The sequence below is a fragment of the Trachypithecus francoisi genome, unplaced genomic scaffold, assembly GCF_009764315.1.
Source record: "Trachypithecus francoisi isolate TF-2019V2 unplaced genomic scaffold, Tfra_2.0 Lachesis_group9, whole genome shotgun sequence".
In the NCBI taxonomy this organism is placed as follows: domain Eukaryota; kingdom Metazoa; phylum Chordata; class Mammalia; order Primates; family Cercopithecidae; genus Trachypithecus; species Trachypithecus francoisi.
In genome coordinates, this window is record NW_022681474.1 from 3002264 (window position 1) to 3029954 (window position 27691).

A 27691-nucleotide genomic window follows, 5' to 3' on the forward strand; every position below is an offset into this window, starting at 1 on the left:
CGCCATTCTCCTGCCTCAGCCTCCCGAGTAGCTGGGACTACAGGCGCCGCCACCTCGCCCGGCTAGTTTTTTTGTATTTTTTAGTAGAGACGGGGTTTCACCGTGTTAGCCAGGATGGTCTCGATCTCCTGACCTCGTGATCCGCCCGTCTCGGCCTCCCAAAGTGCTGGGATTACAGGCTTGAGCCATTGAAGGTGCAGGTTAACGCATAAGAAACCTCTTACTGTACCACTAAAACTCTCTCTACCTATGAGATAAGAGAACTGGCTCAAGTCGGTGGGAACCAATATGGCTGACTGGGGTCTGCGCAGAACCAGCTTGCTGACGTCACAGCCTAAATTTCCACCCATGTTTCGCACTAACTTCCTCCAAATTTGCACGCAACAGCCCCAGGAGGCATCACGAAGAGATAACTGCGCACGCTCACGGACTTGCCAGCTCTCCTGCTTCCTTCCACCAGTCACTTGCTTATCCCCAAATCCACGCCCTGAACCTTTTCTACTAAAAAATACTGCCTTGGAGCCAGCGCAGATAGACAGATTTGAGTTTGACTCCTGTCTCCTTGTGAGTAGACTTGCAATACAAAGCTTTTCTTTTCAAAAATCCAGTGTTGACCGGGTGCCGGGGCTCACACCGGTAATCCCAGCACTTTGGGGGACCAAGGTGGAAGGATTACTGGAGGCCAGGAATTTGAGGCCAGCCTGGACAACAAGGAAACTCCAGTTCTACAAAAAATTTATTAGCCAGGCGTGGTAGCACGCGCCTGTGGTCTCAAATACTTGGGAGGCAGAGGTGGTCTCAGCTACTCGGGAGGCAGGATCACTAGAGCCTTGGAGGTTGAGGTTGCCGTGAGCTATGATGGCGTCCCTGCACTCCAGCCTGTGCAACACAGCAAGACCCTGACTCTGAAAAATGAACAAACAACAAACAAAAAACCAGGTGTCATAGCACTGGCTTCTAGCGCATCCAGCAGTGAGCCCTTTTTTCTGGTAATACAGTTGTCTTGAAGATAGTAGAACTACCAACATGAGAGGGGTGGTCATTTGCTATGAAGAAACGACTATTTTCACTTCAGGATGAGCAACAAGCTCGACTGCTAGGGCAAGGGCATACTGTTGCATCAGAATCTATTCCACAGTTTCCTGTCTGTGAAGTGGGAGTGATAACCAAAACCCTTTTCTTACTCACAGGGTAATGCCCATGAAATGTTTAGACAAGTTTTGTCAAATATGTTTTGGAAAGTGGTGTACATGTGCGCAGAACCCAACTTACTGCCTTAGGCTTATGTATAAGAGGTATCAAGGTGCTTCATGTTTTAGCCTAGAGTCAGAGAGGGTCCTATGAAGTTTGCAAGCATAATTAAGACAGATAGATGTGTGGTATTGAAACCATCATTCTTAGCAAACTATCACAAGAAGAGAAAACCAAACACCGCATGTTCTCACTCATAGGTGGGAACTGAACAATGAGATCACTTGGACTCGGGAAGGGGAACATCACACACTGGGGCCTATCATGGGGAGGGGGGAGGAGGGAGGGATTGCATTGGGGAGTTATACATGATATAAACGTCATGCACATGTACCCTAGAACTTAAAGTATAATAAAAAAAAAAAAAAAAAAAAAAAAAAAAAAAAAAGACAGATAGAAATCTCTCCTGAGCTCTCATTAAATTTACAAGGGTTTTCCTACTGAGGCCGACTCAAGTTCCTATCGCTTTTGCCTTCCTTCTCATTAATGAGCATCAGGCTGAGTTAAGATCTGTCTAAACTCACCTTGACATTGGCTGTTTTTCAGTGGGAGTTGGAAGTTTATGGGCTCTAGTCCTAAGTGATGACACTAACATCTGTTACCCTGACTGAATCAATTCCCTCTTTTTGTTTATTTTTTTCTTTATAAGAGAGGACATTTATATAAGAACAAAGAATGTTACTTGGTACAGAGAAGGCAGTCTGTAAATATTAATTATCTTCCTCCTTTTTTTTTTTTTTTTGAAATGGAGTTTCGTTCTTGTTGCCCAGGCTGGAGTGCAATGGTGCAATCTCGGCTCACTGCAACCTCTGCCTCCTGAGTTCTAGCAATTCTCCTGTCTCAGCCTCCAGAGTAGCTGGGATTACAGGTGCATGCCACCACACCTGGCTAATTTTTGTATTTTTAGTAGCGACGAGGTTTCGTCATATTGGTCAGGCTGGTCTTGAACTCCTGACCTCAGGTGATCCACTCACCTCTGCCTGCCAAAGTGCTGGGATTACAGGTATGAGCGACCATGCCCAGCCCGTTCTCTTCCTCCTCTTACCCCCTTTCCCACCTCAAATTCTTGCATTTCTGGCATTTTGCTATTGGAATTTCAAAGGTGAGCCAGTGATGTAGGAATGTTTGGAGCTGAGGGTGACATTGTAGCACTGCTGCAGCATCATCACTGATGCAAGATGCTAAACTCTTACTGTCTACAGGACACCATACCCAGAGGTGGAAATACGCAGCCATGAGACCTTGTGCTTGAGGGTTAAAATACAGTTCAGGGTTAAAAGATAACAGCACAAGGTACCTTAAGCTAAATGTCAAACAGGCGGTGAAAACAAGCAGAGGTGAGCTGGGTTGCTCAGGGAAAGCTTCCCATAAAGGAGTTGTTTTTTAGGGGGATTTTGTTTTGTTTTGTTTTGTTTTTGAGACAAAGTCTCGCTGTGTTGCCCAGACTGGAGGGCAGTGCTGCAATCACTGCTCATTGCTGCCTTAACCTCCCAGGCTCAGGCGATCCTCCCACCTCGGCCTACCAAGTTGCTGGGACCACAGGCACATGCTACTGGTGCTCAGCTAATTTTCTGATTTTTCATAGAGATGGCGTCTCATTATGTTGCTCAGGTTGGTCTCAAACTCCTGGGCTCGAATGAGCTTTCCACCTCAGCCTCCCAAAGTGTTGGGATTATAGGTGTGAGCCACTGGGACCAGCCAAGAAAATGAGTTGATGAGGACTTTGAAGAAAGCTGATGTCTATTGAGGGCTTATTAAGTAATGGACATTGGGCCTTGGCCTGCTTTATCTCTTTGATTAAAGGTCGGATTCTGGATAAGGACATAAAGGTAGAAAGGTGGGACTGATTGAAGAGGGAATGATTAGATAATGAGTTTGGCAGGAGGGGAGGTAAATAGGAAAGGAGATGGCAGACGATTCTAAAAGCCAAAGTAAAGAGCTGGTGTACTGAGAAGTCATTATACATTTTCAATAGGGAATGCTGTGTGCCCAATTGTAGGATTTCAGAGGGAAGCACTGGAGTCTGAGAAAAGCAACCAGACCACAGAAAGAGACCAAGCAGCAGGTCATGGGTCCTCGGCACAGGGGGAGAGGCAGGAGTCCAGAAACGTTGACTTGAGAATCCAGGAATTTTTTATTTGGTTCCAGGCATTTTGTGGAAAAGGTCCAGTAAATAGTGAAATAAGTCATTTTTACATCAAAAACAAAAGGTTGACTAGATGAGAGATTACATCAAGGACAAAACCTGGAGAGTCTAAGGAAGGAGCTTCTTTGGGGGGAAAGGAGGTTAGAGGGAAGTTTTCAATGTATTCAGCATGGAGAAGCTACAAGCAGGTGGGGACACCTTCCCAATAGGACACTAGAGATGGGAAAATTGTATTGTGGGAGCTGCCTGAATGCATCCCATCGCCATCTCCCGGGAAAACTGGGAACCCCACAGTCCCAAGGCCCAGACAGCTAATGGCATGTTTTATCTCTCTGTTTTATATCTTTCTTTCCCCTTAGTGAATTATGGAAGCAAATAAAACCAAATTCCCCAAGTCTATTTCTGACCCCCAAAATACATATTTTACCAAGTATTTATTGAGTTCCTTCTCTGTGACAGGATTCTCTGTATCCCTCCCAGCCACTGTTTCTGGCTGATCTTTTTCTATGTCAATTTGGGGGTAAATGGAGAAAGGCATGAGATATAGGTCGAAGCAAATGTCCATGGAGCGTTCTCTAAGTCAGTCATTCCACCATAATGGCTCAATTCCTTTATTTACAAAGGACATATATAGCCAACAGTATGTTGAAAAAGAAAGAACATCAGATTAGGAAGACTGAGGACTTCTGTAATCTTAGGAAAGTCACTGAACTCTCTGGGACTCAATTTACTTATCTGTGAAATGATGGACTAGTTGACATATAATTTGACTATAGTATCCTATGATCTTATATCATGAAGTTAGGCTCATAATGCCTTTAAGAAATTGCATCATTGCATTTATAGAATGCAAGCTGTTTCTTGTTGTAAGGAAGAGTGTCCTCTTCCCTTCCCTTCTCTTCCCTTCCCTTCCCTTCCCTTCCTTTCCCTTCCCTTCCTTTCCCTCCCTTTTCCTTTCCCTTTCCCTTTCTTGATTTCAAGACAGAGCCTTGCTCTGTCATCCAAGCTGGAGTGCAAAGGCATGATCATAACTCACTGATGCCCCAAACTCAAGAGGATTGCTCAAGCTGGTCTCAAAACTCCTGGGCTCAAGCAGTCTTCCTTCCCTGGCCTTCCAAAGTGCTGTGATTATAGGCATGAACCACCATGCAGAGAAGGGTATTCTTTAAGGGTACAACTTGTGTCCAGGGCCACCCTGAACAGTCAAAGCTATGATCTTCTTTGCCAGATCTCCTGGGAATCCTGGGGCTGAGCACAACATTTGCATCCTCAGAGGCTGATAACCCTCCCTTCTCTCATGAGGATATGAATATAGATAAGAAGGAAGTGGATGCATGGTCTAGTCCTTGGGTCACCTGAGACTGAACAGGAGAGAAGCAGGGTACCTAGACCATCATGTTCATCATGGAACCAAAGGGCTCACTGCCCAATGTGCCAAGACTATGACACCAGGTTTGTGAGAAAAGCAAAGCTTTTATTATTCCCAAGGAGACAGGAGTCCAGCTCAGATCTGTCTCCCTCTGCTGGCTTCAAGGGAATCATTTTATTAGAAAAGGTTTAGGGGATGGATTCTAGGATTAGTGGGTGATTGGTGGAAGGAAAGGGGAAACCTAGAAAGTGTTGGGCATGAGCAGTTATCTCTTCAGGCCTCCTCATGGGTCCCATGCGGAAATTCAGGGGGCATTAGTATGAAACGTGTGGTGGAAGTTCAGACTGTGACACCACAAGCTGGTTCTGTACAGGCTCTAGTTGGTCATGTTGGTTCCAACCAATTGTAGCCTGTTTTGTTATCCCATAAGAGGAGGGAGTTTTAGCATTTTGGCCAGTTGTTTGTTTTGTTTTTAATCTGTGATTTTGTAAGCTCAAGAAATTATGTTAGCCATTGGTGTCTTTATCTCTTTGGACGGTGGTTTCAGTGTCTTCTTTACAGAGTAAGTCCCAGCCGGCACTTCTGCCCACTCCTGTGCTCCATCACCATGGACCCTGCACAGCTGATCCTCTGGCCTTGTGCTGTGCATCTCGATGCACCTCATTCTGCTCCAGCTGCCATCTTTGCAGCTCCTGCCAAGTCGCTCTGCCCTGTCGCCATTGCCACTCTATCCGACTCTATAGAAAACCTGGCCATGGCGGCTTCTGCTGGGCCCTGCACTGTCTACCGCATTCCCCCCTGGACCAGTCTGGATTGCACTTCTCTGTTGCTTCGACTGGTCCATAGCTTTCCCTACTGCTGCTGCCATCCCTTCCCTCTAGAATTACTGAAGATACCACTCTCCAGCAGCTGCTGTCTTCTCTTCTGCTTACCTGTAGGGCTAACACTATCTCTGCAGCTCCCTAACCATAAAGTATATTCCCTCCTTGTCATTATACCTATTTTTTCTCCCCTATGTCTATCCGTAGCTCTAACACACCCTGAAAACTTAACTTCAATTAGGAAAACTATGGAATTTCTTCTAAGTTGTTATATCTCCTTCTGCCACACTTTCCTCATCTGTAGTAGCTCTCCTTTCGTTTACGGTGGTAGATTTTTTTCACAGGCATTGTACAGATGTTGGGGTTTAGGCACACAGATCTCTCACTGTGGGTATCTAGAACAAAATGAAAAAATGAAAGACTCCATCTCTACATCCTTCTGCTGGGATCTCTCAGGAAGCAACAGTCTTAAGCAAATAGTTTCCAGGCTTCTTGAAATAGACATGCAAATTAGAACCCACAGTGGCTTTGGGCTACACCACATTATACACATAACAGGAAAAGGAGGATGAAAGGTTCTTTCTGAGCTCTATGCCAGGGAAAACCTGTTCAGACACAGACATTGGCAAAAGATGATCAGCATATGGAGCGGCCTTGGGTTGATTTAACAAAGAGAAAGTATCAAGGCCCAGGGACCTAGATTCAAAGCATTCCTTTCTCCTGGGCTTTGTTTTCTCTCGTTGCGCGCTCTCTGATTGTGTAACTGTCTAAACAAATTCAGACATGAAAGGGAAACCCCTGACACGACTTTAGTGATCGCGTTTGTGCTCCATCGTGGTACCCCCACAGTTGTATCCGGGCAGGCCATGCATGAGGATGCGTTAAGGAAATCTATCATTTCCTTAAAAAATAAAAAATAAATAAATAAGCAAATGTGCTTTCTTCTCCTAACTTCTCTTCTTTCGTTTCTGATTTACAGCCCATGAGCCATACATCTGGGCTGCTGTATAGAGACTGTTTTCACTGAAAGGTGAAGCAGAAGCCACGCTTTGCCCGGCCTGGGCATGTGCTTCTGGGAACGTTCAGAGGCTCCTCAGGAGATGGGCACGGAGCCTGGAATAAAGCACTTCAGCCTTTGTTGAGCAAACAAATTCCCTTAAATTGGAAAAAAAAAAAAAATTCCTTTTTTAACATTGGGGAAGTAGTAATGTCCCCATCTTTTTTTTTTTAACATAATAGAATAGAAAGTTGGCTAACAGGAGCTAGATAAATAACTGAGATTACTCAACAAGCTAGGTATAGAAAATGGGTTCAGGCCCAGGTGTAGTGGCTCATGCCTGTAATCCATCCCAGCACTTTGGGAGGCTGAGGCAGGCGATCACTTGAGGTCAGGAGTTCAAGACCAGCCTGGCCAACATGGTGAAATCCCGTCTCTACTAAAAATTAAAAAATTAACCGGGTGTGGTGGCATGCACCTGTAATCCCAGCAACTCTGGAGGCTGAGGCAGGAGAATCGCTTGAACCCAGGAGGTTGCAGTGAGCCGAGATCGCGCCACCGCACTCCAGCCTGGGCGACAGAGAGTGAGACTTTGTCTCAAAAAAAAAAAAAAAGAAAGAAAGAAAGAAAGAAAAAATGGATTTAGGTGTAAGTGCTTTGGTGATCTGGTTTTAGATGGTCCAACCCATTTCTCCAAACCATGACCAGGTAAAAACATACTTGGAAACCATAGCAAAGTTTTCAAATTAAGCCTTTATTTCTGGAGCTGTTTTCCATACCTCATAATTTCTCTTGGTTCTTATGATTACTATGATGTTTAAAGTCAATACTATTCATAAAATTTGGTTTCTTAGGTTATGCTGAGGCACTGAGTCAGAAAAATCATGTCTTATTAAAATTGAGGTAGAAATATTCTTCACACCTGATCAAAATGCCAACTGACTTTATGACTTCAGGCACGAGTGTCTCTGTTTATGAACATTTTTAAAAGACAGTAGTTTTGCTTTTAATGAACATATTTAGATATCATGGTTAAGATTCAATTTGCAAAACAATGCATTTCCAGGTTTGGGGGTAAAAGATGCCCATCAATATCTATCATTAATTTCATTATTTTGACATAGTGAGAAATGGAATCAAGCAATTACTTTCCTTTGTGCCTCAGGTTGAAGCTGGTCAAGGAAATTTAAGACACGGGAGTGATTTGAAAAAGAAAAAAACTCCTTAGAGCTATGAAAATAATGCACATTGAGGCACATTTATTGTTTGAAAGGTCACACTGTAAACATAATTCCATTATTAAGTGATCCCAGTACTGTTAAAGGGACCATCACACACTACGCAGGTATGGCGCATTCCAACTTGTAAAATTAGAATAACTTAGAAGAGTGAGCTTTTATAACATAAAGGCATTTCCTGCAGATTTCTAAATAAATGAATGTGCCACTTTCCAAGACACCACTAATGATGTAAAGTGAACTCTGTCTGCACATTATTTCATTTGTACATGGCACATAACTGTTTTCAAATAAAGTGAGGTGTAAATTAAGTTACAAATTAAGAAAAATCGAGTCTAAGACCATATAGTCTGGAGATCACTTATCAGCACTCTGTAAACTTCAGTGCTCTTGTTTTTCTCTTCAACTATGTTACTGTCTAGCTCTGTACTTTCTCAGCATGGGTCAGTCCCTCTGTCTGAAGTCCTCCCTCGCCTCCTACACGTCTCCATCCCATCCTGCTTAGGACAGTCCCACGGGCCAACATCCTAACCTCCTCCAGATGGTCAAAGCCAGCTTCAAGAATAGGATTTCCCTCGAAGCAGCCTAATAGACAATCCCCGGTGAAATGAGTTCTTCTCCCAACCTTTGCTTCCACTTGAGTTGTTCAACCCTCCTGCTAGTTCTCACTCAGTAGAATTCAGAAGGTTTCCGTGATTGTTCTCTAATCCTTGGAGTTCTTCAATTCTTCAGCAGTCTTTACCTGTACTCTTCACTCTGGTAACCTCGGGGCAGAGCCGCTGGTTGAACCTGCCTTCAAGGAGGCTCTCAGCACATGTGTCCACCTTGAAGGAGCCTAGGAGCATCCCTGTACCAAGGGGTTCATGAGTTACTTTTAGGGTAGACGATGGGGGTCTCTTTCACACCCCTACCATGCAGGATGGGCCAATTAGAGAAAAAAAAATTTTTGTCTTGTCTCACTTGTCTTGCTTTGTTGTCCAGGCTGGAGTGCAGTGGCAAGATCAGAGATCACTGTATCCTCAAACTCCTGGGCTCAAACTCTCCTCCTGCCTCAGCCTTCCAAGTAGCTGAAACTACAAGCATGTGCCACCATGCCTGGCAAATTTTTTTTTTTTTTTTTTTAAATAGAGACAGTGTCTTCTTTTGTTACCCGAGCTGGTCTTGAACTACTGGCCCCAAGCAATCGTACTGCCTCAGCCTCTGAAAGCACTGGGAGTCCAGGCACGTGCTACTGCACCCAGTCTCTCTCTCCTTTTAAAAATACAGCTTGAGAGTTCAAAGAAGTCTCAGAAGCAGAAACTGTGTCAATTCCCATCTCCATTGATAACTATCATTTTTGTCCCCTCCCCAGTCCAGGTTTGATAAGCAATTATAGGGCAATTTGGTAGTAGTGTTGGAGTTGCCTCTTGTAAAGAAAAAGCCACAAATAAAGCTTTTGAAAGTGGTTTGTCCAAGTCCTGACAATCCTGAACATTTTGACAGAAATATCAAGAAAACATGTAGTCTGGGCACCGTGGCTCATGCCTGTAATCCTGGCACTTTGGGAGGCCGAGGTAGGCAGATCACTCAAATTCAGGAATTCAAAACCAGCCTGATCAATATGGCAGAATCCCATCTCAACTAAAAGTACACAAATTAGCTGGGTGTGGTGGCGCACATCTGTAGTCCCAGCTGCTGGGGAGGCTGAGGCAGGAGGATTGCTTGAGCTCAGGAAGTGGAGGTTGCAGTGAGTTGTGATTGTGTCCCTGCACTCCAGCCTGGACAACAGAGTGAGACCCTATCTCAAAAAAAAAAAAAAGAAAGAATGTCATGGTAATCATTTCACAATGCATACATATATCCCAACATTCTGTTTTATACCAGAAATATATACAATTTTTATTTGTCGAATATTAAAATGTTTCCCTACATAATTTCTGTCAGCACAATTCTTTAGTTTGGAACTTGGAAATAACCCAACAAAAGTGGGAGGTAAAAATGCTACCCTGCATGCTAACTTTGCAGGAACATCCAACTGCTTCCCCTCTGTGAGGACGGAAAGGAGGAGGCATTTCTTCCACTCAGATGCCTGTCTCTCAGCTTTCTCCTTATCTGGGCTCCCAGAGATCTTCTGAGCAAACACAGGAGCAGTGATCTGGGGCCAAAGCAGCTGTCGGTTTTCTTCTCCCTCTTGACAAAAGCACTCAAACCACAAACCTTAAGGGAAACAAAACAAAAGAGAGAAAAAAGTGGAAATACCTCTTTCCAAACACTGCAAAAGCATGTCACTCTGCTCTTTAGATGTTTTTGTAAAACATCAGGGCAGGTAGAGAACCATTTCCAGCTGAAGTGTTTATGATAATGAAAAAAAGCACTTTTATTTTTCCCACTGTGAGACACTTTTTCGGAAAGGCAAGAACTGCTGAAGGAAAAAGTCTCCAAGGGCTAGATTCCAATTAACTTCTGTACCAATTGCTGATAACTTTAGGCAATCACTGTTCTTTAGAAAATGGGGCAGAGAGTCTAAAAGATCATAAAGACGAGATGACTGATCAACCAAGGCATAGAACCTCATACCACATTTTCCTCAGTGTGTCACAATTTTAAAGAATTGTAAATAAAATACAGTAGATCCTATATTTGACATTCAATAACAGAAGTGTCGGTATATGTGTCTTGGAGCTTAGACATGGATCTGGGGGTCTGGAAAATACTTTAGTAATCATACGATTCATCACTGTGCATGGGTGAGCTGCAGAAATGTGATAGCGTTGGAAGAACTTGAAATTTTTGGAGTGAGAAAACCTGCCTTTGTGTTTCTAGTCACCTCTACTCCACTGTTTAGGAACTCTCATCTCGGATTAGGAATCGTATCCATTGGCTGCATAACAAATGCAATGCCTGGTGCCACATAGTGATAGGCACTGGTTTTTCAGAAGGCTGTAGAGTTTTGCTGATGTAGGCTGGGATCCGCTGATCTTGGCTGGTCTCACTCATTTGTGATTCTCTGGCTTGCTCATACGTCTGTAATGGAGGTTGGGTCTTCTTTTATCCTCCTGCTGGAATCAGCAGACTAGCATGGGTGTATCTTTCCCATGGGCATTTCAAACTTCTGCTTGTACTGCCTTTGCTAGCCTTCTATCCATACTTGGGGAAAAAGAGAGGGTGGCAAAGTTACATAGCAAATTGCATGGATAACAAAATGTATGAATAATCAAGACCAAATGATGCTATCTACTACCATACTTAATTCTCTCAACCTCAGGTCATCATCTGTTAAATGGGAATAATAATACACCTGTGAAAATTAAGTGAGCTGACACTGAAGAGTATCTAGCTCAAGCCCTGGAACAGAGCTGATGCTCACTAAATATTACCTTTCTCCTATTCTCCTCTCCAATCTTGTAAAATGAAAATGAATACCTGCCACATCTCATGGGATCATCGTGAGGTTTGATTTTTGTTTGTTTGTTTGTTTTGTTTTTTTGATGGAGTCTTGCTCTCTGTCACCCAGGCTGGAGTGCAGTGGCACAATCTCAGCCACTGCAACCTCCACCTCCTGGGTTCAAGCGATTCTCCTGCCTCAGCCTCCTGAGTAGCTGGGACTACAGATGTGCACCACCACACCCAGCTAATTTGTATACTTTTAGTTAAGATGGGGTTTTCTCATATCAATCAGGCTGATCTTGAATTCCTGAACTCAAGTGATCTGCCCACCTCGGCCTCCCAAAGTGCTGGGATTATAGGCGCGAGCTACCATGCCCGGCCCATTCTGAGGCTTTTAAAAAGGCAAACACATGTAAAAACAATTTGAAAGAATGTTAATGGCTATATAATTTTTGTATTGCAAGAACATGTAGAATGGTTACTCCTACCTAGGCATGAATACTTTCAAGCACTTAATATCAAATCACAATTTTCACTGAGCACTTTAGTACGTAGCAAGTGGGTATTTATATTATAAATCAAAGCAAATATGTGTGGCTGAGGAGGCTTGAGGCAGAGAGAAAAAGGGGGAAGGAGATTTGTCATGTTAGTTATGTAACTCCTTCAGTGTTACCCAAGATATTTGGAACTGATCCAGGAAGAAGACCTTTTCTACCCGTTATCATCCCAAAGCCTACAACTTGATGAAGATGTTTCTAAATAGTAAAGAGTGATGAGCAGGTCACAGAGGGTAAAGCCTTGATGGTGCTCAGGTCACAATACTCTCACCTTAATAAATCATCAACTGTTTAGGAAGCAGGCGGTACAATCCCGGATAATAAACCCTAATTGTTTGGCTAGCTATGATGCCCAGAGACTCTAAGGGGCCTAAAGAAATTAACCTCAAAAATGGCAAAGATGTGGGGAAGAAAGGGTCAGTGTTTAAGTGCAGGAGATGGAAAACCTGAGCCTCCAACCATGACATACCCAGCAGCCTTTGTGACATTTACAAGTGCTGCTAGTCTAGAGAAGTTTATTATAAAGTTATTATTTTCCTCTCTTTTTTAACATCAAAATATGAAAGAAGGGTGGCTCAAAGGGCAAAGGCATTTGCTAAAGAGGTTCCTTGGTGCAGGGAGTTTTCCTCTGCGGGTGAGAAGCCCACCTACCACAGAGTAGAAATTCCTTAAGTCAGATTTCAGAGAAAACTCCCTTTCTCTTGTGGTGTAAACTTAATTGATATTTCACCAGTGTCTACATATTTGATATTTATTGACTTTTTTTCTAAGTTTGGGTTAATCCCAGATGGTAAATTGCAAGCAGAGAGTGCCCTAATCCAAAGAAATCTGAGAGGCAAACATGCAAATCGTTCTTGCTTCTAAATACTTTGGTAACATTGATCAATGTCAAGGCTGTTAGGGTGTCTAATGATCTGACAATTATTCTTCACTGACATTTATTGCCCAGGTTAAAATACTTTCTAATCCCCACCACCATCTCTCTCCTCCTGCCGTCTTCACCCTGCAACAATCCAACCACTTCACACGAGACATAAAAGGTGCAGTCATCAGTATTTAAAGGACTTGGAAATGATAAATGATAAATGGACTAGTGTGCTCCATTTTATAAATGTTTATCTTTGATAAACACAAGACTTTGTGCTTTTAAGTGTCTAACACAGAACCTGGCTTGAAGTGGATGTTCAATGAATATTGGTTTCCTGAATACATAAGTGAAGGAGGTATTCAATGTAATACCCTAATAGTCTAAAATAAAATATTTTCAAATGCTTACTTTGCAGTCCCTGACTAATAAAGAACAGAAATTTAAAATGTACTTTTAAGTCTTTATATGTCTTATGTTGGTGGGGATTGTTTTTAATGAAATAAAACAAGGTGGGAATAGTGCACTAGCGGTGGCTTCATTGAACTGAATGCTGTGTGCGTGAATTACTTAGCTGAAGTTTCTGCAATAGAGCAGTAAGAATAGTAGCTCCCTCACGGGGCAGGGGGTAAGGGAATTGTATGAACTACTGCATGAAATCACTTGGCCGAGTGCCTGCAACAGGTTAGCATTCAAGAGCTATTGCCATTCTCGTTTTTACCATCAACAGCTCCATCATCTCAGAAACTAATTGATAGGTTCCAAGTCCTATTGATTCCAGGCGTTTAGTCAAGGACCTCTCAGACCATTATAAAAATATGGTGAACAACCCCAGGCTCCAGGGCTAAAGGGCTGGTGTATAAACAACCAGAAAAGTTCTACCTTCCCTAAGTGGTGCACTTATACAGAATATTCCAAATTCCTTCCGAAAGTCCTTTCCTTTGGCTCAGGAAAGCTATTCTGGTTCCAGAATCTATGGTTGGAGTTTTTCAGAAAATAACCAGCCTTAAACATGCAGTCAGTCTAGTTTTGTTTAACTTGGGCATAGTCCCCCCTCTGTTATATATACTTTAAACAAACCTTTAGGGAGATTGAGAGCCAGACTGAGGGCCAGGAGGCAGGGGTGCAGGTAATCAGTTGTACCAGAGATTTTTTTTTTTTTAATATCAAGGATAAAACTCTTGAGAAGGGGACATGATTGGGGCCAGGCACAGTGGCTGACACCTATAATCCCAGCACTTTGGGAGGCCAGGGTGGGCAGATCACTTGTGGCCAGGAGTTCAAGACCAGCCTGGCCAACATAGTGAAAACCCATCTCTACTAAAAATACAAAAAACTAGCTGGGCATGGTGGAGGCTGAGGCATGAGAATCACTTGAACCCAGGAGGCAGAGATTGCAGTGAGCCAAGATCATGCCACTGCACTCCAGCCTGGGCAACAGAGCAAGACTTTGTCTCAAAAAAAAAACAATACATGATTGGAAATTCTTAAGAGAGGGGTTTCTGGGGTTAGAAAGGGCGCAAACAGCGCAAACCTGTCCGTGAACCTGTTCATGCCATGAACAGGGCAGAATGCTTCAGGAAAGAGTTGTTGAAAGTAAAAAAGCAAATGATGGATGTAGCTTATTCTAGTTATTGAAGAATCCAACAGGATGGAAGCTAAATGTGGCACATGTCATGGGCAATGTCTCAACAGTGAATGGGATAACAAGTCTTTTTCATGATTCAGGGACTAATAACAGGGGAGGATGAGAATGGCATCTCTGTTTTGAGTAAACAAGAGTGATTTCCTTCCCTGACACTGAAAAATGAAGCCTTTGAGGAAATAGAGGAAGGGTTTGGGGAAGAGGAGAGAGAATAGAATGAAAGATGGAAGTGAGGCCGGGCGCAGTGGCTCATGCCTGTAATCCCAGCACTTTGGGAGGCCGAGGGGGTAGATCATGAGGTCAGGAGATTGAGACCATCCCGGCCAACATGGTGAAACCCCATCTCCACTAAAAATACAAAAATTAGCTGAGTGTGATGGCGCATGCCTGTAATCCCAGCTACTCGGGAGGTTGAGGCAAGAGAATCACTTGAACCTGGGAGGCAGAGATTGCAGTGAGCCAAGATCACACCACTGCACTCCAGCCTGGGTGACAGCGTGAGACTCCGCACCTCCCCCGCCAACCACAAAAAAAAAAAAAAAAAAGATGGAGATGAAGGAATGAGATTCTCATGGAGACAATTTAGTTTTTTATTTCCTAGGAGAAAGTTGATCATGTATATCCAGATAGGAGAAGAGTCACAAAGAGAATGGCACTAGACTGGAAATGGAAGTCGCATCAGAAGGTTTACAAACCTACAGAGAAACCTGAAAACGTGGGGAGAGATTAGTATGAATAATGCAATGATAGATGGAAGGGCTCCATGAATTGGTTGAGTTTTGTGTCAAACCTGCTATAAAATATAGGGCCTTGGAACAAGGACTTTGTCTACTGTATTCTCCACCATATCATCAGAACAGGAACAGCTTCCAGCACATAGTAGGTGCCTTACAGCTATTTGTTGAATGACTACGTGAATAGTAGAAATGTTTAGGGAACCTAAACACTGTAATACAAAATAAGAAGTATTATTTAAGTCAGTACCAAAGAAATAAGATCCAGAGTCCCCCAGAAATGGCAATAATCTTTTATATAAGGACAGCGAGTTGCCATCAATATGTTGGGTCTAAAGATGTGTCAGAATGCTAAGACTCTGGACAAAGGATGTACATGTCTGGTTAAGTAAGAATTAGGTTGCAGCCTGCACCTGAGGTGACGTAGAGAAAGAGTTAAGAATAGAAACCTGGACCCCGTGCAGTGGCTCACATCTGTAATCCCAACAGTTTGGGAGGCTGAGGAAGAAGGATTTATTGAGGCCAGGAGTTCAAGACCAACCTGGGTAACATAGCAAGGCCCTTTCTGCATAAAAAATGTTAAAAATTAGCTGGGCATGGTGGTGCATGCCTACAGTCCCAGATATTCAGGAGGCTGAGGCAGGAGGATCTCTTGAACTCGGGAGTTCAAGGCTGCAGTAAGCCATAACTGTACCACCATACTCCAGCCTGAGCAACAGACAGAGACCTTGTCCAAAAAAAAAGAAAAAAGAAAAAAGAAAGAGAGAGAGAGAAAGAAAGAAAGAGAGAAAGAAAGAAAGAAAGAAGAAAGAGAAAGAAAAGAACGAACGAACTGGAGACTACCAAGGAGGTGATCAAGAGGTGATAGAGTTGGTGTAGATACTGAAGTTCTTTAGAATGCTGATGTGTGAACTGGAGCAGAGAAGGATGTTAATTAGGGATGAAAATCACCAGTGAAGGAAGAGGCGGGGCAGTGGACCAACTTGTGATTCCATCTGGAGGACAGAGTGGCTCGCCCTATCTTGGGGATGTCTTGTAAGTACAAGAACTGCCGATGGAAAGAAGGGCAAGGGATGGGGCATCTTCCTTAAACAGCATTGACAGGTTCATGTATGGTGCACATGTGTCGCATTTATGATGCAAAAGTATCCTGGCACCTCGGTGATGGCATAGATGTGTGTAGTCACTTTTAAGGAGTCACCAGTTGAAGTAGAGATGTTGAATTATTCTCACAGAGAAAATTCCTCAAGCCTAAAGAAGTTCAGAAAAATCTCATCTTTTCAATTGCATTATGCCCTGACCTAGGTCTTTGCCATTTTTCTTTCATTGTCTATTTTTTCCAAGTGACCGGCAATGCTGAATGAAACAGTCAGTCCTGATTTATGTGGACTCGGACAGTGTGCCCGCAGGCGCACGTCCACGCACACACGCACACTCCCACTTATTTTTTTAATCCTCGGCTATTCAGGAACAGAGTCCATAAATTTGTTTTTGAAACTTTCTCCAAAAAGAGGCTACAGTTATATGCCCCTAAACATCTGGCCAAACTGCGAAAAAACCCAGCTAACTATCCAGATGTGGAATTCACACTGGGCTGAACATGGGTTTTTAGAAGTACCCACGCCGTGGGATTTCTTTTTCAGCTTTCTGTACACAAACTAGAACAGCAGCTCAGTCATGGTGTCCACTAGATCCATTCTTGTGGGAGTCCCACTTCTTAAGAGAGGAATGGCTGAGGAATGAAGGAATGAATGAAGGAATGAATGAACACGTGCAACAGTATTCTCAGCTCCAGAGAGAACAAGCCACAGAGCCCACAGCGGCTGGATGCTCCCGCGCAGCCCCCTCGCCTCCTGCCCTGGGTGAGCTGCCCCGTGGGTTGGTTCAGATCACTTTTCCTGGCTCAAACGCGTTACCTAAGACAGAGATCATTTGTCAAGTGAGCCGGGCACACAGAGCGCTGTAGGCAGATGATGGAAAGAGAGAGGGAGGAGAGAGAGGGAGGAGAGAGAGCGCGGGAGAAGGAGAAAGCGAGAGGGGACCCGGGCGAGGAGCGGAGCAGGCTTCTCCGGGAAGGGCGCTTTGCCGGCGCTGGGGATTCCAGTTAGGCCGGAGGCGGTGCAGAGGCGCCGCCCGGGGGCGCGGAGCCACCCGGCTCCCGACATGGCTCTTCTCGCGCGGGATGCTTAGGCACAGCGCGCAGGGAGAGGCACTTGCGGGAGACAGAAACTGGCATGAGGATTCTGCCACCATGGAAGGGCTCCTGTCTCCGATGAGGACCAAGGTAAGGGGAGTGGATCTGGGTGTCTTTTCCTTCTGCTTGGAGGGACAGGAGCGGCTCCGCGCCTGGGAGGAGGCTCGCGGGGCTTTTGTCTTCTGTCGGAACTAGGCTGGCGGTTGCAGCTGGATCTCTGGAAGAATGGGCGCGATCTGAGGGGAAGGGGAGAGCAGAGCGGAGCCAGCCATCTGTCAGCGCGGACAATGGGAACCGCAGGAAATGAGTTCGCCTCTCGGTTGATGAGACAGCCATATTTTAGCAGGATTTGCAGTCACTCTTGCTTTGGGGCCGTGCAGCTCTCGGAGCTGTTCGTTTGCAGGAAGTACCAGTTCCTCAGGCCGTATCGCTGTTTAGCAGGAGGAGTAACACGTTTAAGGCAAAGCGTGTGCCCAGCTCCCACTTGAAATATCCTCTTTCCTCTTCCTCCTCCTCTTCTTCGGAGCAGGAGGACCAGGGAATCCTCTCTGTAGAAAGTAGGTTAATGCATTCCGGAGGCCAATGCGTTCTGGGAAAACTAGCAGACCTGCAGAAAGGATTTCAGGGCACTGCTCTAGCCTGACATCTTGAACTTGGTCCCGTAACCTGTAGAAATGTTCACGGGGAACTGGTTTTAGTCTCCTGAAGACTCTAAGCACTTGTTCTTCTTGGCTGCAGTTTGCTTTTTCACTTTCAAGAGATGCTTTGAACATGGGGTTTTCCATTATAAGCTTAGACGATGAAGGTGCTATTTGATATCTGCTGTGTTTACCTATAACTCTGAATGGATAGGTCAAAAGTTTTCAATAATGCTAGAAATATTACTTTTCTTAACCAGAAATTTCAAAACAAATCAAGGGGCACATAGCTCTCTAAACACACAACAGAGTTAAAGTTAATAGGACAAGGCTTTGATTTACCTCATCTGTTTGATGCCCAGTGTAATGATTCGGACACAAATAGACTCTTTTGTCATTGAACATTTTTTTTTTTCCCTGCTGGTTCATGAACCTGACCACGATGTTTTCAGGGAATGTTAGAAGTAGGTCTTGTGCACAAAGACACCCCCACCCTTTGCGAGAATTTCCCATCTCTGTTACGTTCACCAATGTCTGAGAGTCATTCATTAGGAGGATAGTCTCCAGTGAGCGTTTGTTACAAAGGCTCTAACTCCAGCCCTTCAACGGGCTGGCAGACCTTCTTTGAGATCCCCTTGGTGACCCATTTTTTCTCTCTGGGCTTGTAGCTGGAGTCCTGTTGCTTACAGGCAGTACACTTTAATCTAAGGTACCGTAGAAACATCAGGTCCTGTTTCATGTTCCCCTACCACAGCAAAGAAAATGGCAAATGACACTGGCATCCTAGCTCACTTGATTGACAGGATGAGGTTTGAATGCTTTGGGGAACGGCATCATAATCTGTTCATTTGACCAGGTTTTCAAATTGCAAACTATCGCAGTATTGTGCAGTCTCTGGTGCCTAACAGATCTGTGGATCCGAGCTCCTAACCTCAAGCGAGGACAACTCTCGTAGACTTTGAAGGGAGTTCCCTATGCAAATAATCAGGACCCAGGCTCTGTGTAAATCACACTACGAGCTGATTAAAATGACATGTGATAGTCGGGGGAGAAATGGACGTCAGTGGGTCGGGCTGCTCACATGTTATATTTATCAGTATCACTCACATCATGGCTTGTTCCTTGATCATCATATTGTCTAATAAACATGAAACTGTGGGGTTTGGTTCCTACCAAAGTTTAAACATAAAATCTCTACATAGCAAATAGATTCGCATTCAAACCCTTCAGTTTTTAGGTTTCAAGGGATTTGTGTATGCATGTGTTTTTAAATTGCTTCTGTGAATTCTTTTTTAGTCTTTTTATTTCTGATGCTGGAAATGGATATTTCCATATTGAAAATTCAAATTGCATTTGAATTCAGTGACCTACAATATCATCATGACTCAGGGAACAAGACCCGACTGGGCAAGAGGAGAATCCCATTGACAAGGCTTGGTTTTAGATCCTAAGTTGCTCTGTCCAAATGTTGTTGACATTACCCAGTGATATTTTTAATTTATCCAAAGACATATCCGTGACAACATGGTTGCCATACTTAAACTTTGATCACATTATGCCTCCTTAAGTCTGTTCTGAAATCTTTTCTCCCTTTGGTGAGGATTTAGCTTGAAGTTTCTGATTTCCTGGTATCATGATAGGTAGACAAAGAAAGCCTCCTAGAGCTAAATTTTGGCATGTTATGGTTACTCAATAACTTATAGACAGTTTAAAGCAAGCATTGAGGTAAATTGGACATCATGCAATAATTTCATTACGCCATGTAATGGACTTAACCAGTCTAAATCATGGGTGCTTAATGCATTTTTGTCTTGGGATTTGCATAATTGGCACATAAATATGCATGAGATTAACTGGAAATGGCAAAACAGGGTGAGAAAACGTTCATGAGCGTTGAAATTAAGGCAATTGCAAAGAGGGCACCTGAACATACTCTGTCTCCTGGGTGGGCGGCCACAGTGGACATACCTAGAAACAGACAGGGTGGCAGCTGGCCTCCCCAATCACAGTTCGTGTATTGTCAGTGATACACAGCCATTGCACAGCTTGGCTTTTGGCTGGATTCACTTGGGCACACTGCTTATTCTTCCTTTTATATATAATGCAATCTAAAAGAGTCTGATGGATACCCTTCTAACTGGCCTTCTGGCAGGCCCTGACACAGGTCTCAGGATTCCGACCATAGCAAATGATGTTTGCAGAGGCAGGGGTGAAGAAAGCAAGAAAAAAAAAAGAGAGAGAGAGAGAGAAGGTGATTGAGTGGTTTCTTCTGTAAGAGTAAAGGAAATCATTTTATAATCAATCAACTCTGTGCATTTTTTTTTAATGTGTCCTTTTAGTTCGATTTTTAATCCTCCAAACTTCGTAATTCCCTCTGATCTTCTGAGCACTGCTTCCAGTGAATGAGGCTGGCAACAAACAAACAAACAAACAATCAAAAACAACTCCCCTCATATTCAGTGTCTTGTGATTCATGGTGGCTGCAAAATTTGCAGGGAGCCCTTTGGTAAGGCCACATGAAATCAGGCCAAGTCTTTACTTTTCATGACTGTGAGGAGTGTATTTTGAAGAAACTGCAGCATTAAAGGAAGATGGAGAGGAAGGGAGGGGAGGAAAAGAGGAGAGGAGAGGACAGGGGAGAAGAGGCCGGGGAAGAGAGGTAGGGGAGGGGAAGGGAGGGAAGATGGCTTGATTGGAGCTCTTTTATTTATATCCAAATAAGATTATAGCTATGTTTTTACCAAATGTTTGTGCAGTAAATAGAGAGTGGATGGAAATTAACCCTAGAAAGGAGAGTCGTAACTTTTAAAAAGTTGATTAACTATTTCATGTGCTAATTTGAGTTTTTCTGAATACTCCAATATGGTTTCCTTTAATACTTGCTTTCAGTTTACAATCACCTAACTGCCCAGAGAGAGTGTCTTTTTGTCTGTCTGACCCTGTCTTATTTCTCCTACAAAGACATGTCCTACACTGTACTTCAGATACTTTTTTAAAGGAACGCTTCTGATTTGTGGCATAAAGTAACTTTCTAAAGGAAGTCTTCTGAGAGGATCTGGTCATTTAAAGAAAGGGGCAATTAAGGGGAAATGAAAGCAGATCTTTTAAAGAATGAGCATTTGTAATTAGCACAGGAATCATGTCTGGCGAGTCCCACTCTTTTGTACCCGGGGATAATAGTCAGCCACACATAGCTAGAGTTAGTTCAAGAATTGTCTTTCCTGATCATGCTATATTTTTGGAAACAGATTAGATACACAGGTAAGATGTCAAAATTCTAAAATTGCACACAATATAGAATCAAAAGGAGAATAAAATATGTACAGTCAAAGCTCTATGGCTCTTTAGGGCAATTATTATAGAGTATGTGAAACCCTTAAAGTCACTTAGAATTATTCAACATCTGCTTGAAACTTTGCCAGGACTCCTTGGAGGATAGTGCCTGGAATGATCCACTGTGTTCCACCTGCTTGTACATGAATTCAGATCAAACACTGGAATTTCTAATGCAAAGAACTCTGTGAACCAGAAATTACTAAGGGTTAAGGAGTGGTTAGCCTGAGTGGGATGACTGTGGGAGGCTTGACAATTACTTGCAAATACACTAAATATCACACAAGATTTTGCCCAAGCCAATGACAGCCTATACTTTTATCTTAATGGAGGCTTGAATAAGAGGAGATTTGTTGGAGCTGAAGAATGACAGATTTAGATTAAATTCAAGGAAATGTTTGCTGACATCAAAATGTTTTCCTGAGAAAGTTTAAGACAGTTTCTAATCTGAAGGGGCTTCTGAGATAGTGTTCCAAGAAGGGGCCACATACACAAAGTGACCCCCAAATACAGGAGGAGACAAGAAACCAAAGAATGAGGACAAAATCCAGTTTTTTGGTAAAGGGTGATTTATTTGGGGAACTAACTAACAAATGGAAGCATGGTCTTTGGCAGCAGAAAGACAGGGAGATCTCCATAATATTATGTCACCCCCAGACCCAGGGCTTATCTACCAGAGGAAAATAGTTTGTGTGCTCTGGGCAGGACAATTAAAGGCAAGCCTACAGAACAGGCAAGAATGCTATGCATGTCACAGCCTATAATTTGTGTGATGACATCAAGATTGACATGTTCTTACACTAGGGATGGTAAATAAAGTAGGAACCAGGAGGCATTCATGGAACTGGGGCTAATCAGAAGTCAAAGTGGTAGATTAGCATCCAAGATGGAGTCACTTCATCTCGGAGTCACTCCTCGAATAGGCAAGGGATAATCTTACCAGAAAAGGGATTCTTCCACCTGAGAACCCAGGAGGAGCTGATGCAGACATTGTATATTTTAATGATGCTATTAAATTTTTACCATAAAGCCAATAAAACCAGAAATAGGTTTGTGTATGATGTACACATCAGATTCTCTTACAAAGAGCTACTACGATGCGTTTATTAAGCTGCTGACCTCAGTTGGGTGCAAACAGGAAACAACTTTATTCTTTTTCAGAACAACCCCCTTCAAGGCATCTGTGAGTTGTGGGAAGACTGTCGAGGGCTATAGGACAATTTATTTAGTTAATGAAAAGGAAATGTGAAAGGCACCATGGCTTATCTCCAGACAGACTACCTGCATTCAGATTGTAGCTCTGATACTTACTAGGGTGTACGTTTTTTGAGCCTCCGTTTTTTTGTGTATAAAATATATGTAGTAATGGGACTTATAGATCACTTTCAGAAGTTAATACATTCATGCCTGAAAGGTCTTGGCACCTCATAATAAATGTTAGCTATTACTAGTATGAATGTGTAAACAAATATATGAATGAATATGTGAAGAAGTGCAAATCTCATGACCAGTGCCTGGAATAAATTGTCATTGTCATGAATACAAGTGGGAATAGCAGATGACCTGTCTTCTGGGTGATGCTTGCAAGATTCCTGGGAGGTCAGGGTGCAAAACCCCTGTCAAGTGTGCTCAAAGAGGTCGGAACAAAACAGATTCCTTTGAAGAGTAAATCAACTCTCATGACAATAAAGGCTTTCACGACAAATAATTGTGATAGGTGAATTGTGTAGAAGAGACTGTGGATTCAGCAAAGCCAAAAGGTATCCTGTGAATAAGATAATAACATTTTTTCTTTCTTCCATGCTTTAGCTCTTACGAAGTTGGACACAGATGATCTCATGTGATCTTTATAGTAATTACAACCCAGAAATCAACAAGCTGTGAATTAGCCACTTCCACTCCCACCCCAGAACCGCTTGTTAGTCATTTACCAGCACACCACTGCCTGGGACCCTCACAAGAAAGTCCAAGAGTCTCCTCTGGACTTCTAGGTTTTTCATGACCTGGCGCTCAGCCACCCATTCTGCCTCATCTCTCTTCTGTATTAGAAATTCAGGCTTCAGCTAGAATTCCAGTCACCTGAGATTGTATTTAAAAGTGAAGATTCTCGGCCCTCTCTTCCAGAAATCCCGACTCACTGAATCCAAGAACCATGTATTTGTGCCAAAAGGCTAGAGGACTCTGATGCAGGTGATCCTCCCACCATGTGTTGAAGAAACACTGGGTCTACCCTCTGTCTATCCACCGGGATGCCCTACAGCTCCCTGAGCCTGGTGTACCTCCCGCCTTCTAAATCTTACGGCACACTCTCCTCTCTGGGGACATCTCCTTTCCCATCCTGCCCTGTCTGTCTACCCTGCTGACTCTAAGGCCACCTTCACGTGGCAGCATGGATGCCACATCCTCTGGGAAATCTTTGAGACCCAGGACCGGGCTAGGTTTCCATCACACGCTCCGCTTACCTTGTTCCTAGCCTTCCTCACACTATACCCCCACCTATTTATCCATTGCCTTTTGCAATGGACCGTAAGCCTCTCCACTATACTGTGTTCTCTTTTCTTTTCCTTTCCCTTCCCCTTCCCCTTCCTCCCTTCCTTCCTCCCTCCTTCCCTCTCTTTCTCTCTCTCTCTCCCCTCCCCTCCCCTTCTCTTCCCTTCCCTTCACTTCCGTTCCCTTTCCAGAGACAGAGTCTTGTTCTGTCACCCAGGCTGGAATGCAGTGGCATGATCTCAGCTCACTGCAACCACTGCCTCCTGGGTTCAAGCAATTCTCCCACCTCAGCCTCCTGAGTAGCTGGTATTACAAGTGTGCATCCAGATGATTTTTGCACTTTTAGTACAGATGGGGTTTCCCCATGTTGGCCAGGCTGGTCTTGAACTCCTGACCTTAAGCGATCCACCCACCTCGGCCTCCCAAAGTGCTGGGATAACAGGTGTGAACCACCACGCCTGGCCCTGTTCTTATGTCTTTATTTAACTTTATTGGCATATATATGATGTACTTATTTTCTGGGGAGATATGATAATTTCATACATTCATATAATCAAATCAGGGTCACTGGGCTGTCCATCACCTTAAATACTTATCTTTTTTTGAGCTTGGAACATTCTAATTATTCTCTTCTGGCTATTTTGGAATAGACTTGATTCATGTTAACTATCGTCACCCTTTTGATGTATGACACCAGGCCTTATTTCTTCTAAGTGTGTATGTGTCCCATTGTATCTTGTCATCCTTTTACGCCTAGTACATAGCATGGGACAGAAATATAGGGCCTTCATACACATTTATTGACTCAGTAAATGAACAAGGAGCACCCATAGGCTCTGTAAGGGCTCATGGGGTTTGATAAACTGGGCATGAAGGCCAAAGTAGCTGGTTAGAACCAGGGTAGAACAATCTCCATGAAACAATATGGGCAAATTCCACAGATTGAAGGCAATCAGGCAGAATATTTGGGGGTGAGTAATGGGCAGGCCCTCTTGTTGCCCTTTTCCTATCCTGTTCTTTGGGTAAGTAATAATAATCATCATTGACTGACTGTTTGAATAGCTGCAGGTGTAAAGGGGGCTCTACCAATGAAGACACCATAGCTGGAGGTGAACGCTGACTTTGGTTTGGGTCCATTTGTTATCCCTGACTTCCATTTGGAACTTGAGATTCCAAAATGTTTCAGTGACTTTACTTTTGTTGGAAAGCAAATGATTATTTTCCAGATAAAACAAAGCTGTGCTGACTTTAGGCAAACAGGAAAACATGCTGACTTTATTTTCGCTTACTTCCAGTATATCTCCAGAGAGAGTAAACTGGCTAGAAACAGTAAAACAAATTAGTTTCTTGTATCATTATGAAACCATATTAATATTTGAAGTAATGATGCATGAACAATAATATATTAGTACAATATAGCAATACATAAAGAATTATTCTAATAGTCATAATGTATTGAAACAATATAATAATGTAACATGGTTTAGTATATATTCACATATTTATAAAACATGTTAATATATTATTTATACAACATTGTCATTGATTATACAGTATAGTATGTTAATAAAATATGTTTATATATTAGTTATAAAATATAATATATACTTTAAGATAATATTTTAATAGTGAGTGCAATAGCTATTGCCATTTATTGAGCATTTACTAGGAAGACAGTTTTTGTTTTTTTTTTTTGAGACGGAGTCTCGCTCTGTCGCCCAGGCTGGAGTGCAGTGGCCGGATCTCAGATCACTGCAAGCTCCGCCTCCCGGGTTCACGCCATTCTCCTGCCTCAGCCTCCCAAGTAGCTGGGACTACAGGCGCCACCACCTCGCCTGGCTAGATTTTTTTTGTATTTTTTTAGTAGAGACGGGGTTTCACCGTGTTAGCCAGGATGGTCTCGATCTCCTGACCTCGTGATTCGCCCGTCCCGGCCTCCCAAAGTGCTGGGATTACAGGCTTGAGCCACCGCGCCCGGCCGACAGTTTTTTTTTTTTAATTTCAGATTCAGGGGGCACATGGGCAGGTTCATTACAAGGGTATATTTCATGATGCTAAGATTTGAGCTTCTGTTGAGCCTGTCACTCAAATGGTGAACATAGGACCCAGTAGAAAGATTTTTAGTCCTTGTCCCATCCTCTCCCTGCCCTCTTTTGGAGTCCCCAGTGTCTATTGTACCCATCTTTATGTCCATGAGTACTCAATGTTTATCTCCCACTTACAAGCGAGAACGTGTGGTATTTGGTTTTCTCTTCCTGCATTAATTTGCTTAAGATAATGGGCTCCAGCTCCATCCATGTTGCTGCAAAGGACGTGATTCATTCTTTTTATGGCTGTGTAGTATTCCATGGGGTATATTACCACATTTTCTTTATCCAGTCATTGTTGAGGGGCAGCTAGGTTGATTCCATGCTTTGGCTATTGTGAATAGTGCTGTGATAAATACAGAAATGCAGGTGTCTTTTTGGTAGAATGATTTCTTTTCCTTTGGGTATATGCCCAGTAATGGGATTGCTGTGTCGAATAGTAGTTCTGTTTTTAGTTCTCTGAGAAATCTCCAAACTGTTTTAAACAAGGGCTGAACTAATACGCCTTCCCACTAACGGTGTATAGACGTTCCATTTTTTTCTGCAACTTCACCATCATCTGTTATTTTTTTGGCTCTTTAGTCGTAACCATTCCGATTGGTGTGCGTGGCTTTCTCTGTGGTTTTGATTTGTGCTTCTCCGATGATCAGTGATGCTGAGCATGTTTTCATGTTTGTTGATGGCTCTGTCTTCTTTCGAAAAATGTCTGTTCCTGTCCTCTGCCCACTTCTTAATGAGGTTATTTGTTGTGGTTGTTTTTCCTTATTGATTTAAGTCCTTTATGGATTCTGGATATTAGTCCTTTTTCAGATGCATAGTTTGCAAATATTTTCTCCCATAAACTAGGTTGTCTGCTTACTCTGTTGATAGTTTCTTTGCTGTTCAGAAGCTCTACTATAAAGACAATGATAATTTTTTAGAAATATCTAATCTAGGGGTCTCCAATCTTTTGGCTTCCCTGGACCACACTGGAAGGAGAATTGTCTTGGGCCACACACAAAATACACTAACACCAACAATAGGTGATGAGAAAAAAAAAAGAAAGAAAGAAAGAAAGGAAAGAAGGAAGAAAGGATGGAAGGAAGGAAGGACGGAAGGAAGGGAGGGAGGGAGGGAGGGAGGAAGGAAGGAAGGAAGGAAGGAAGGAAGGAAGGAAGGAAGGTAGGTCCATGCATAATCTCATGTTTTAAGAAAGTTTATGAATTTGTGTCGGGCTGCATTCAAAGCCATTGTGGGCTGCAGGTTGGACAAACTTGACCTAATCCTTACAAGAATTTTGGAAAGCAGACATTTTTAACCTCATTTTATAGATGAGAAACCATAGCTCCAAGAGGTTGAGTTCCTCAGATCTATGGAAATGGTGAGTGGAGAAATCAGGGCTTTGAACCTACCATTCATTGGCTCCATCTTCTTACCAATACCACGTGCTCCCTGTTCCCAATCTAGAAATGAAGACTAGGGAGAAGAGGCTGAGTCCCACCTCACGTTACTGTGCACAGGAAATCACCGGAGGGGCTAGCTTAGTGTTTAACCCACAAGTTCATGTATTTTTAACCACGCGAATCCTGAGACAGCTTGATTCCTGAATAGCCTTACTGTAGACACTGCACAAACCAGTTTCGGGGTTGCCTGGGATGCAGGGCCTGGGGCTGATTGCCAGCTGCATAAGAGGAGAGCTCAGGGACCCGGCACAAGGCTCAGGCATAAGCACAGGGAGAGGGACCAGGAGCAAGGCTCAGGCACAGGCACAGGGACAGGGACCAGGCGCAGGTCGCCCCTGCCATTCTCCCAGCCAGAAGCAGCTTGCCTATTTCTCAACAGTGAAGGCCTTTGTGCCTGAAGATGAGGCCTGGGCAAATACAGGATGGAAACTCATGCCCCAGAAAGTAGATGAAAGACCTAGAAACAGACCACATACACCAGCTGTGTCGCTGCTGGGCTTTCAAAGCCATGGTCGGTT

At 43.4% G+C, this 27691-nt stretch overlaps 1 protein-coding gene across 4 annotated transcripts in view; it reads left to right on the top strand.

Annotated features, from left to right (window-relative positions):
* The first annotated feature begins 17030 nt into the window (after positions 1 to 17030).
* FRMD4A (FERM domain containing 4A) overlaps positions 17031 to 27691 on the top strand; it is a 544823-nt gene continuing 534162 nt past the window's right edge. For 2 of the 4 annotated variants that reach the window (XM_033209304.1, XM_033209303.1), the window contains exon 1: positions 17031 to 17273. In XM_033209304.1, the coding sequence (XP_033065195.1) occupies positions 17172 to 17273 (102 nt within the window). In that variant the 5' untranslated portion in view covers positions 17031 to 17171. The remainder of the gene's footprint in view (positions 17274 to 27691) is intronic. The other 2 variants (XM_033209300.1, XM_033209299.1) reach the window with 1 other exon arrangement.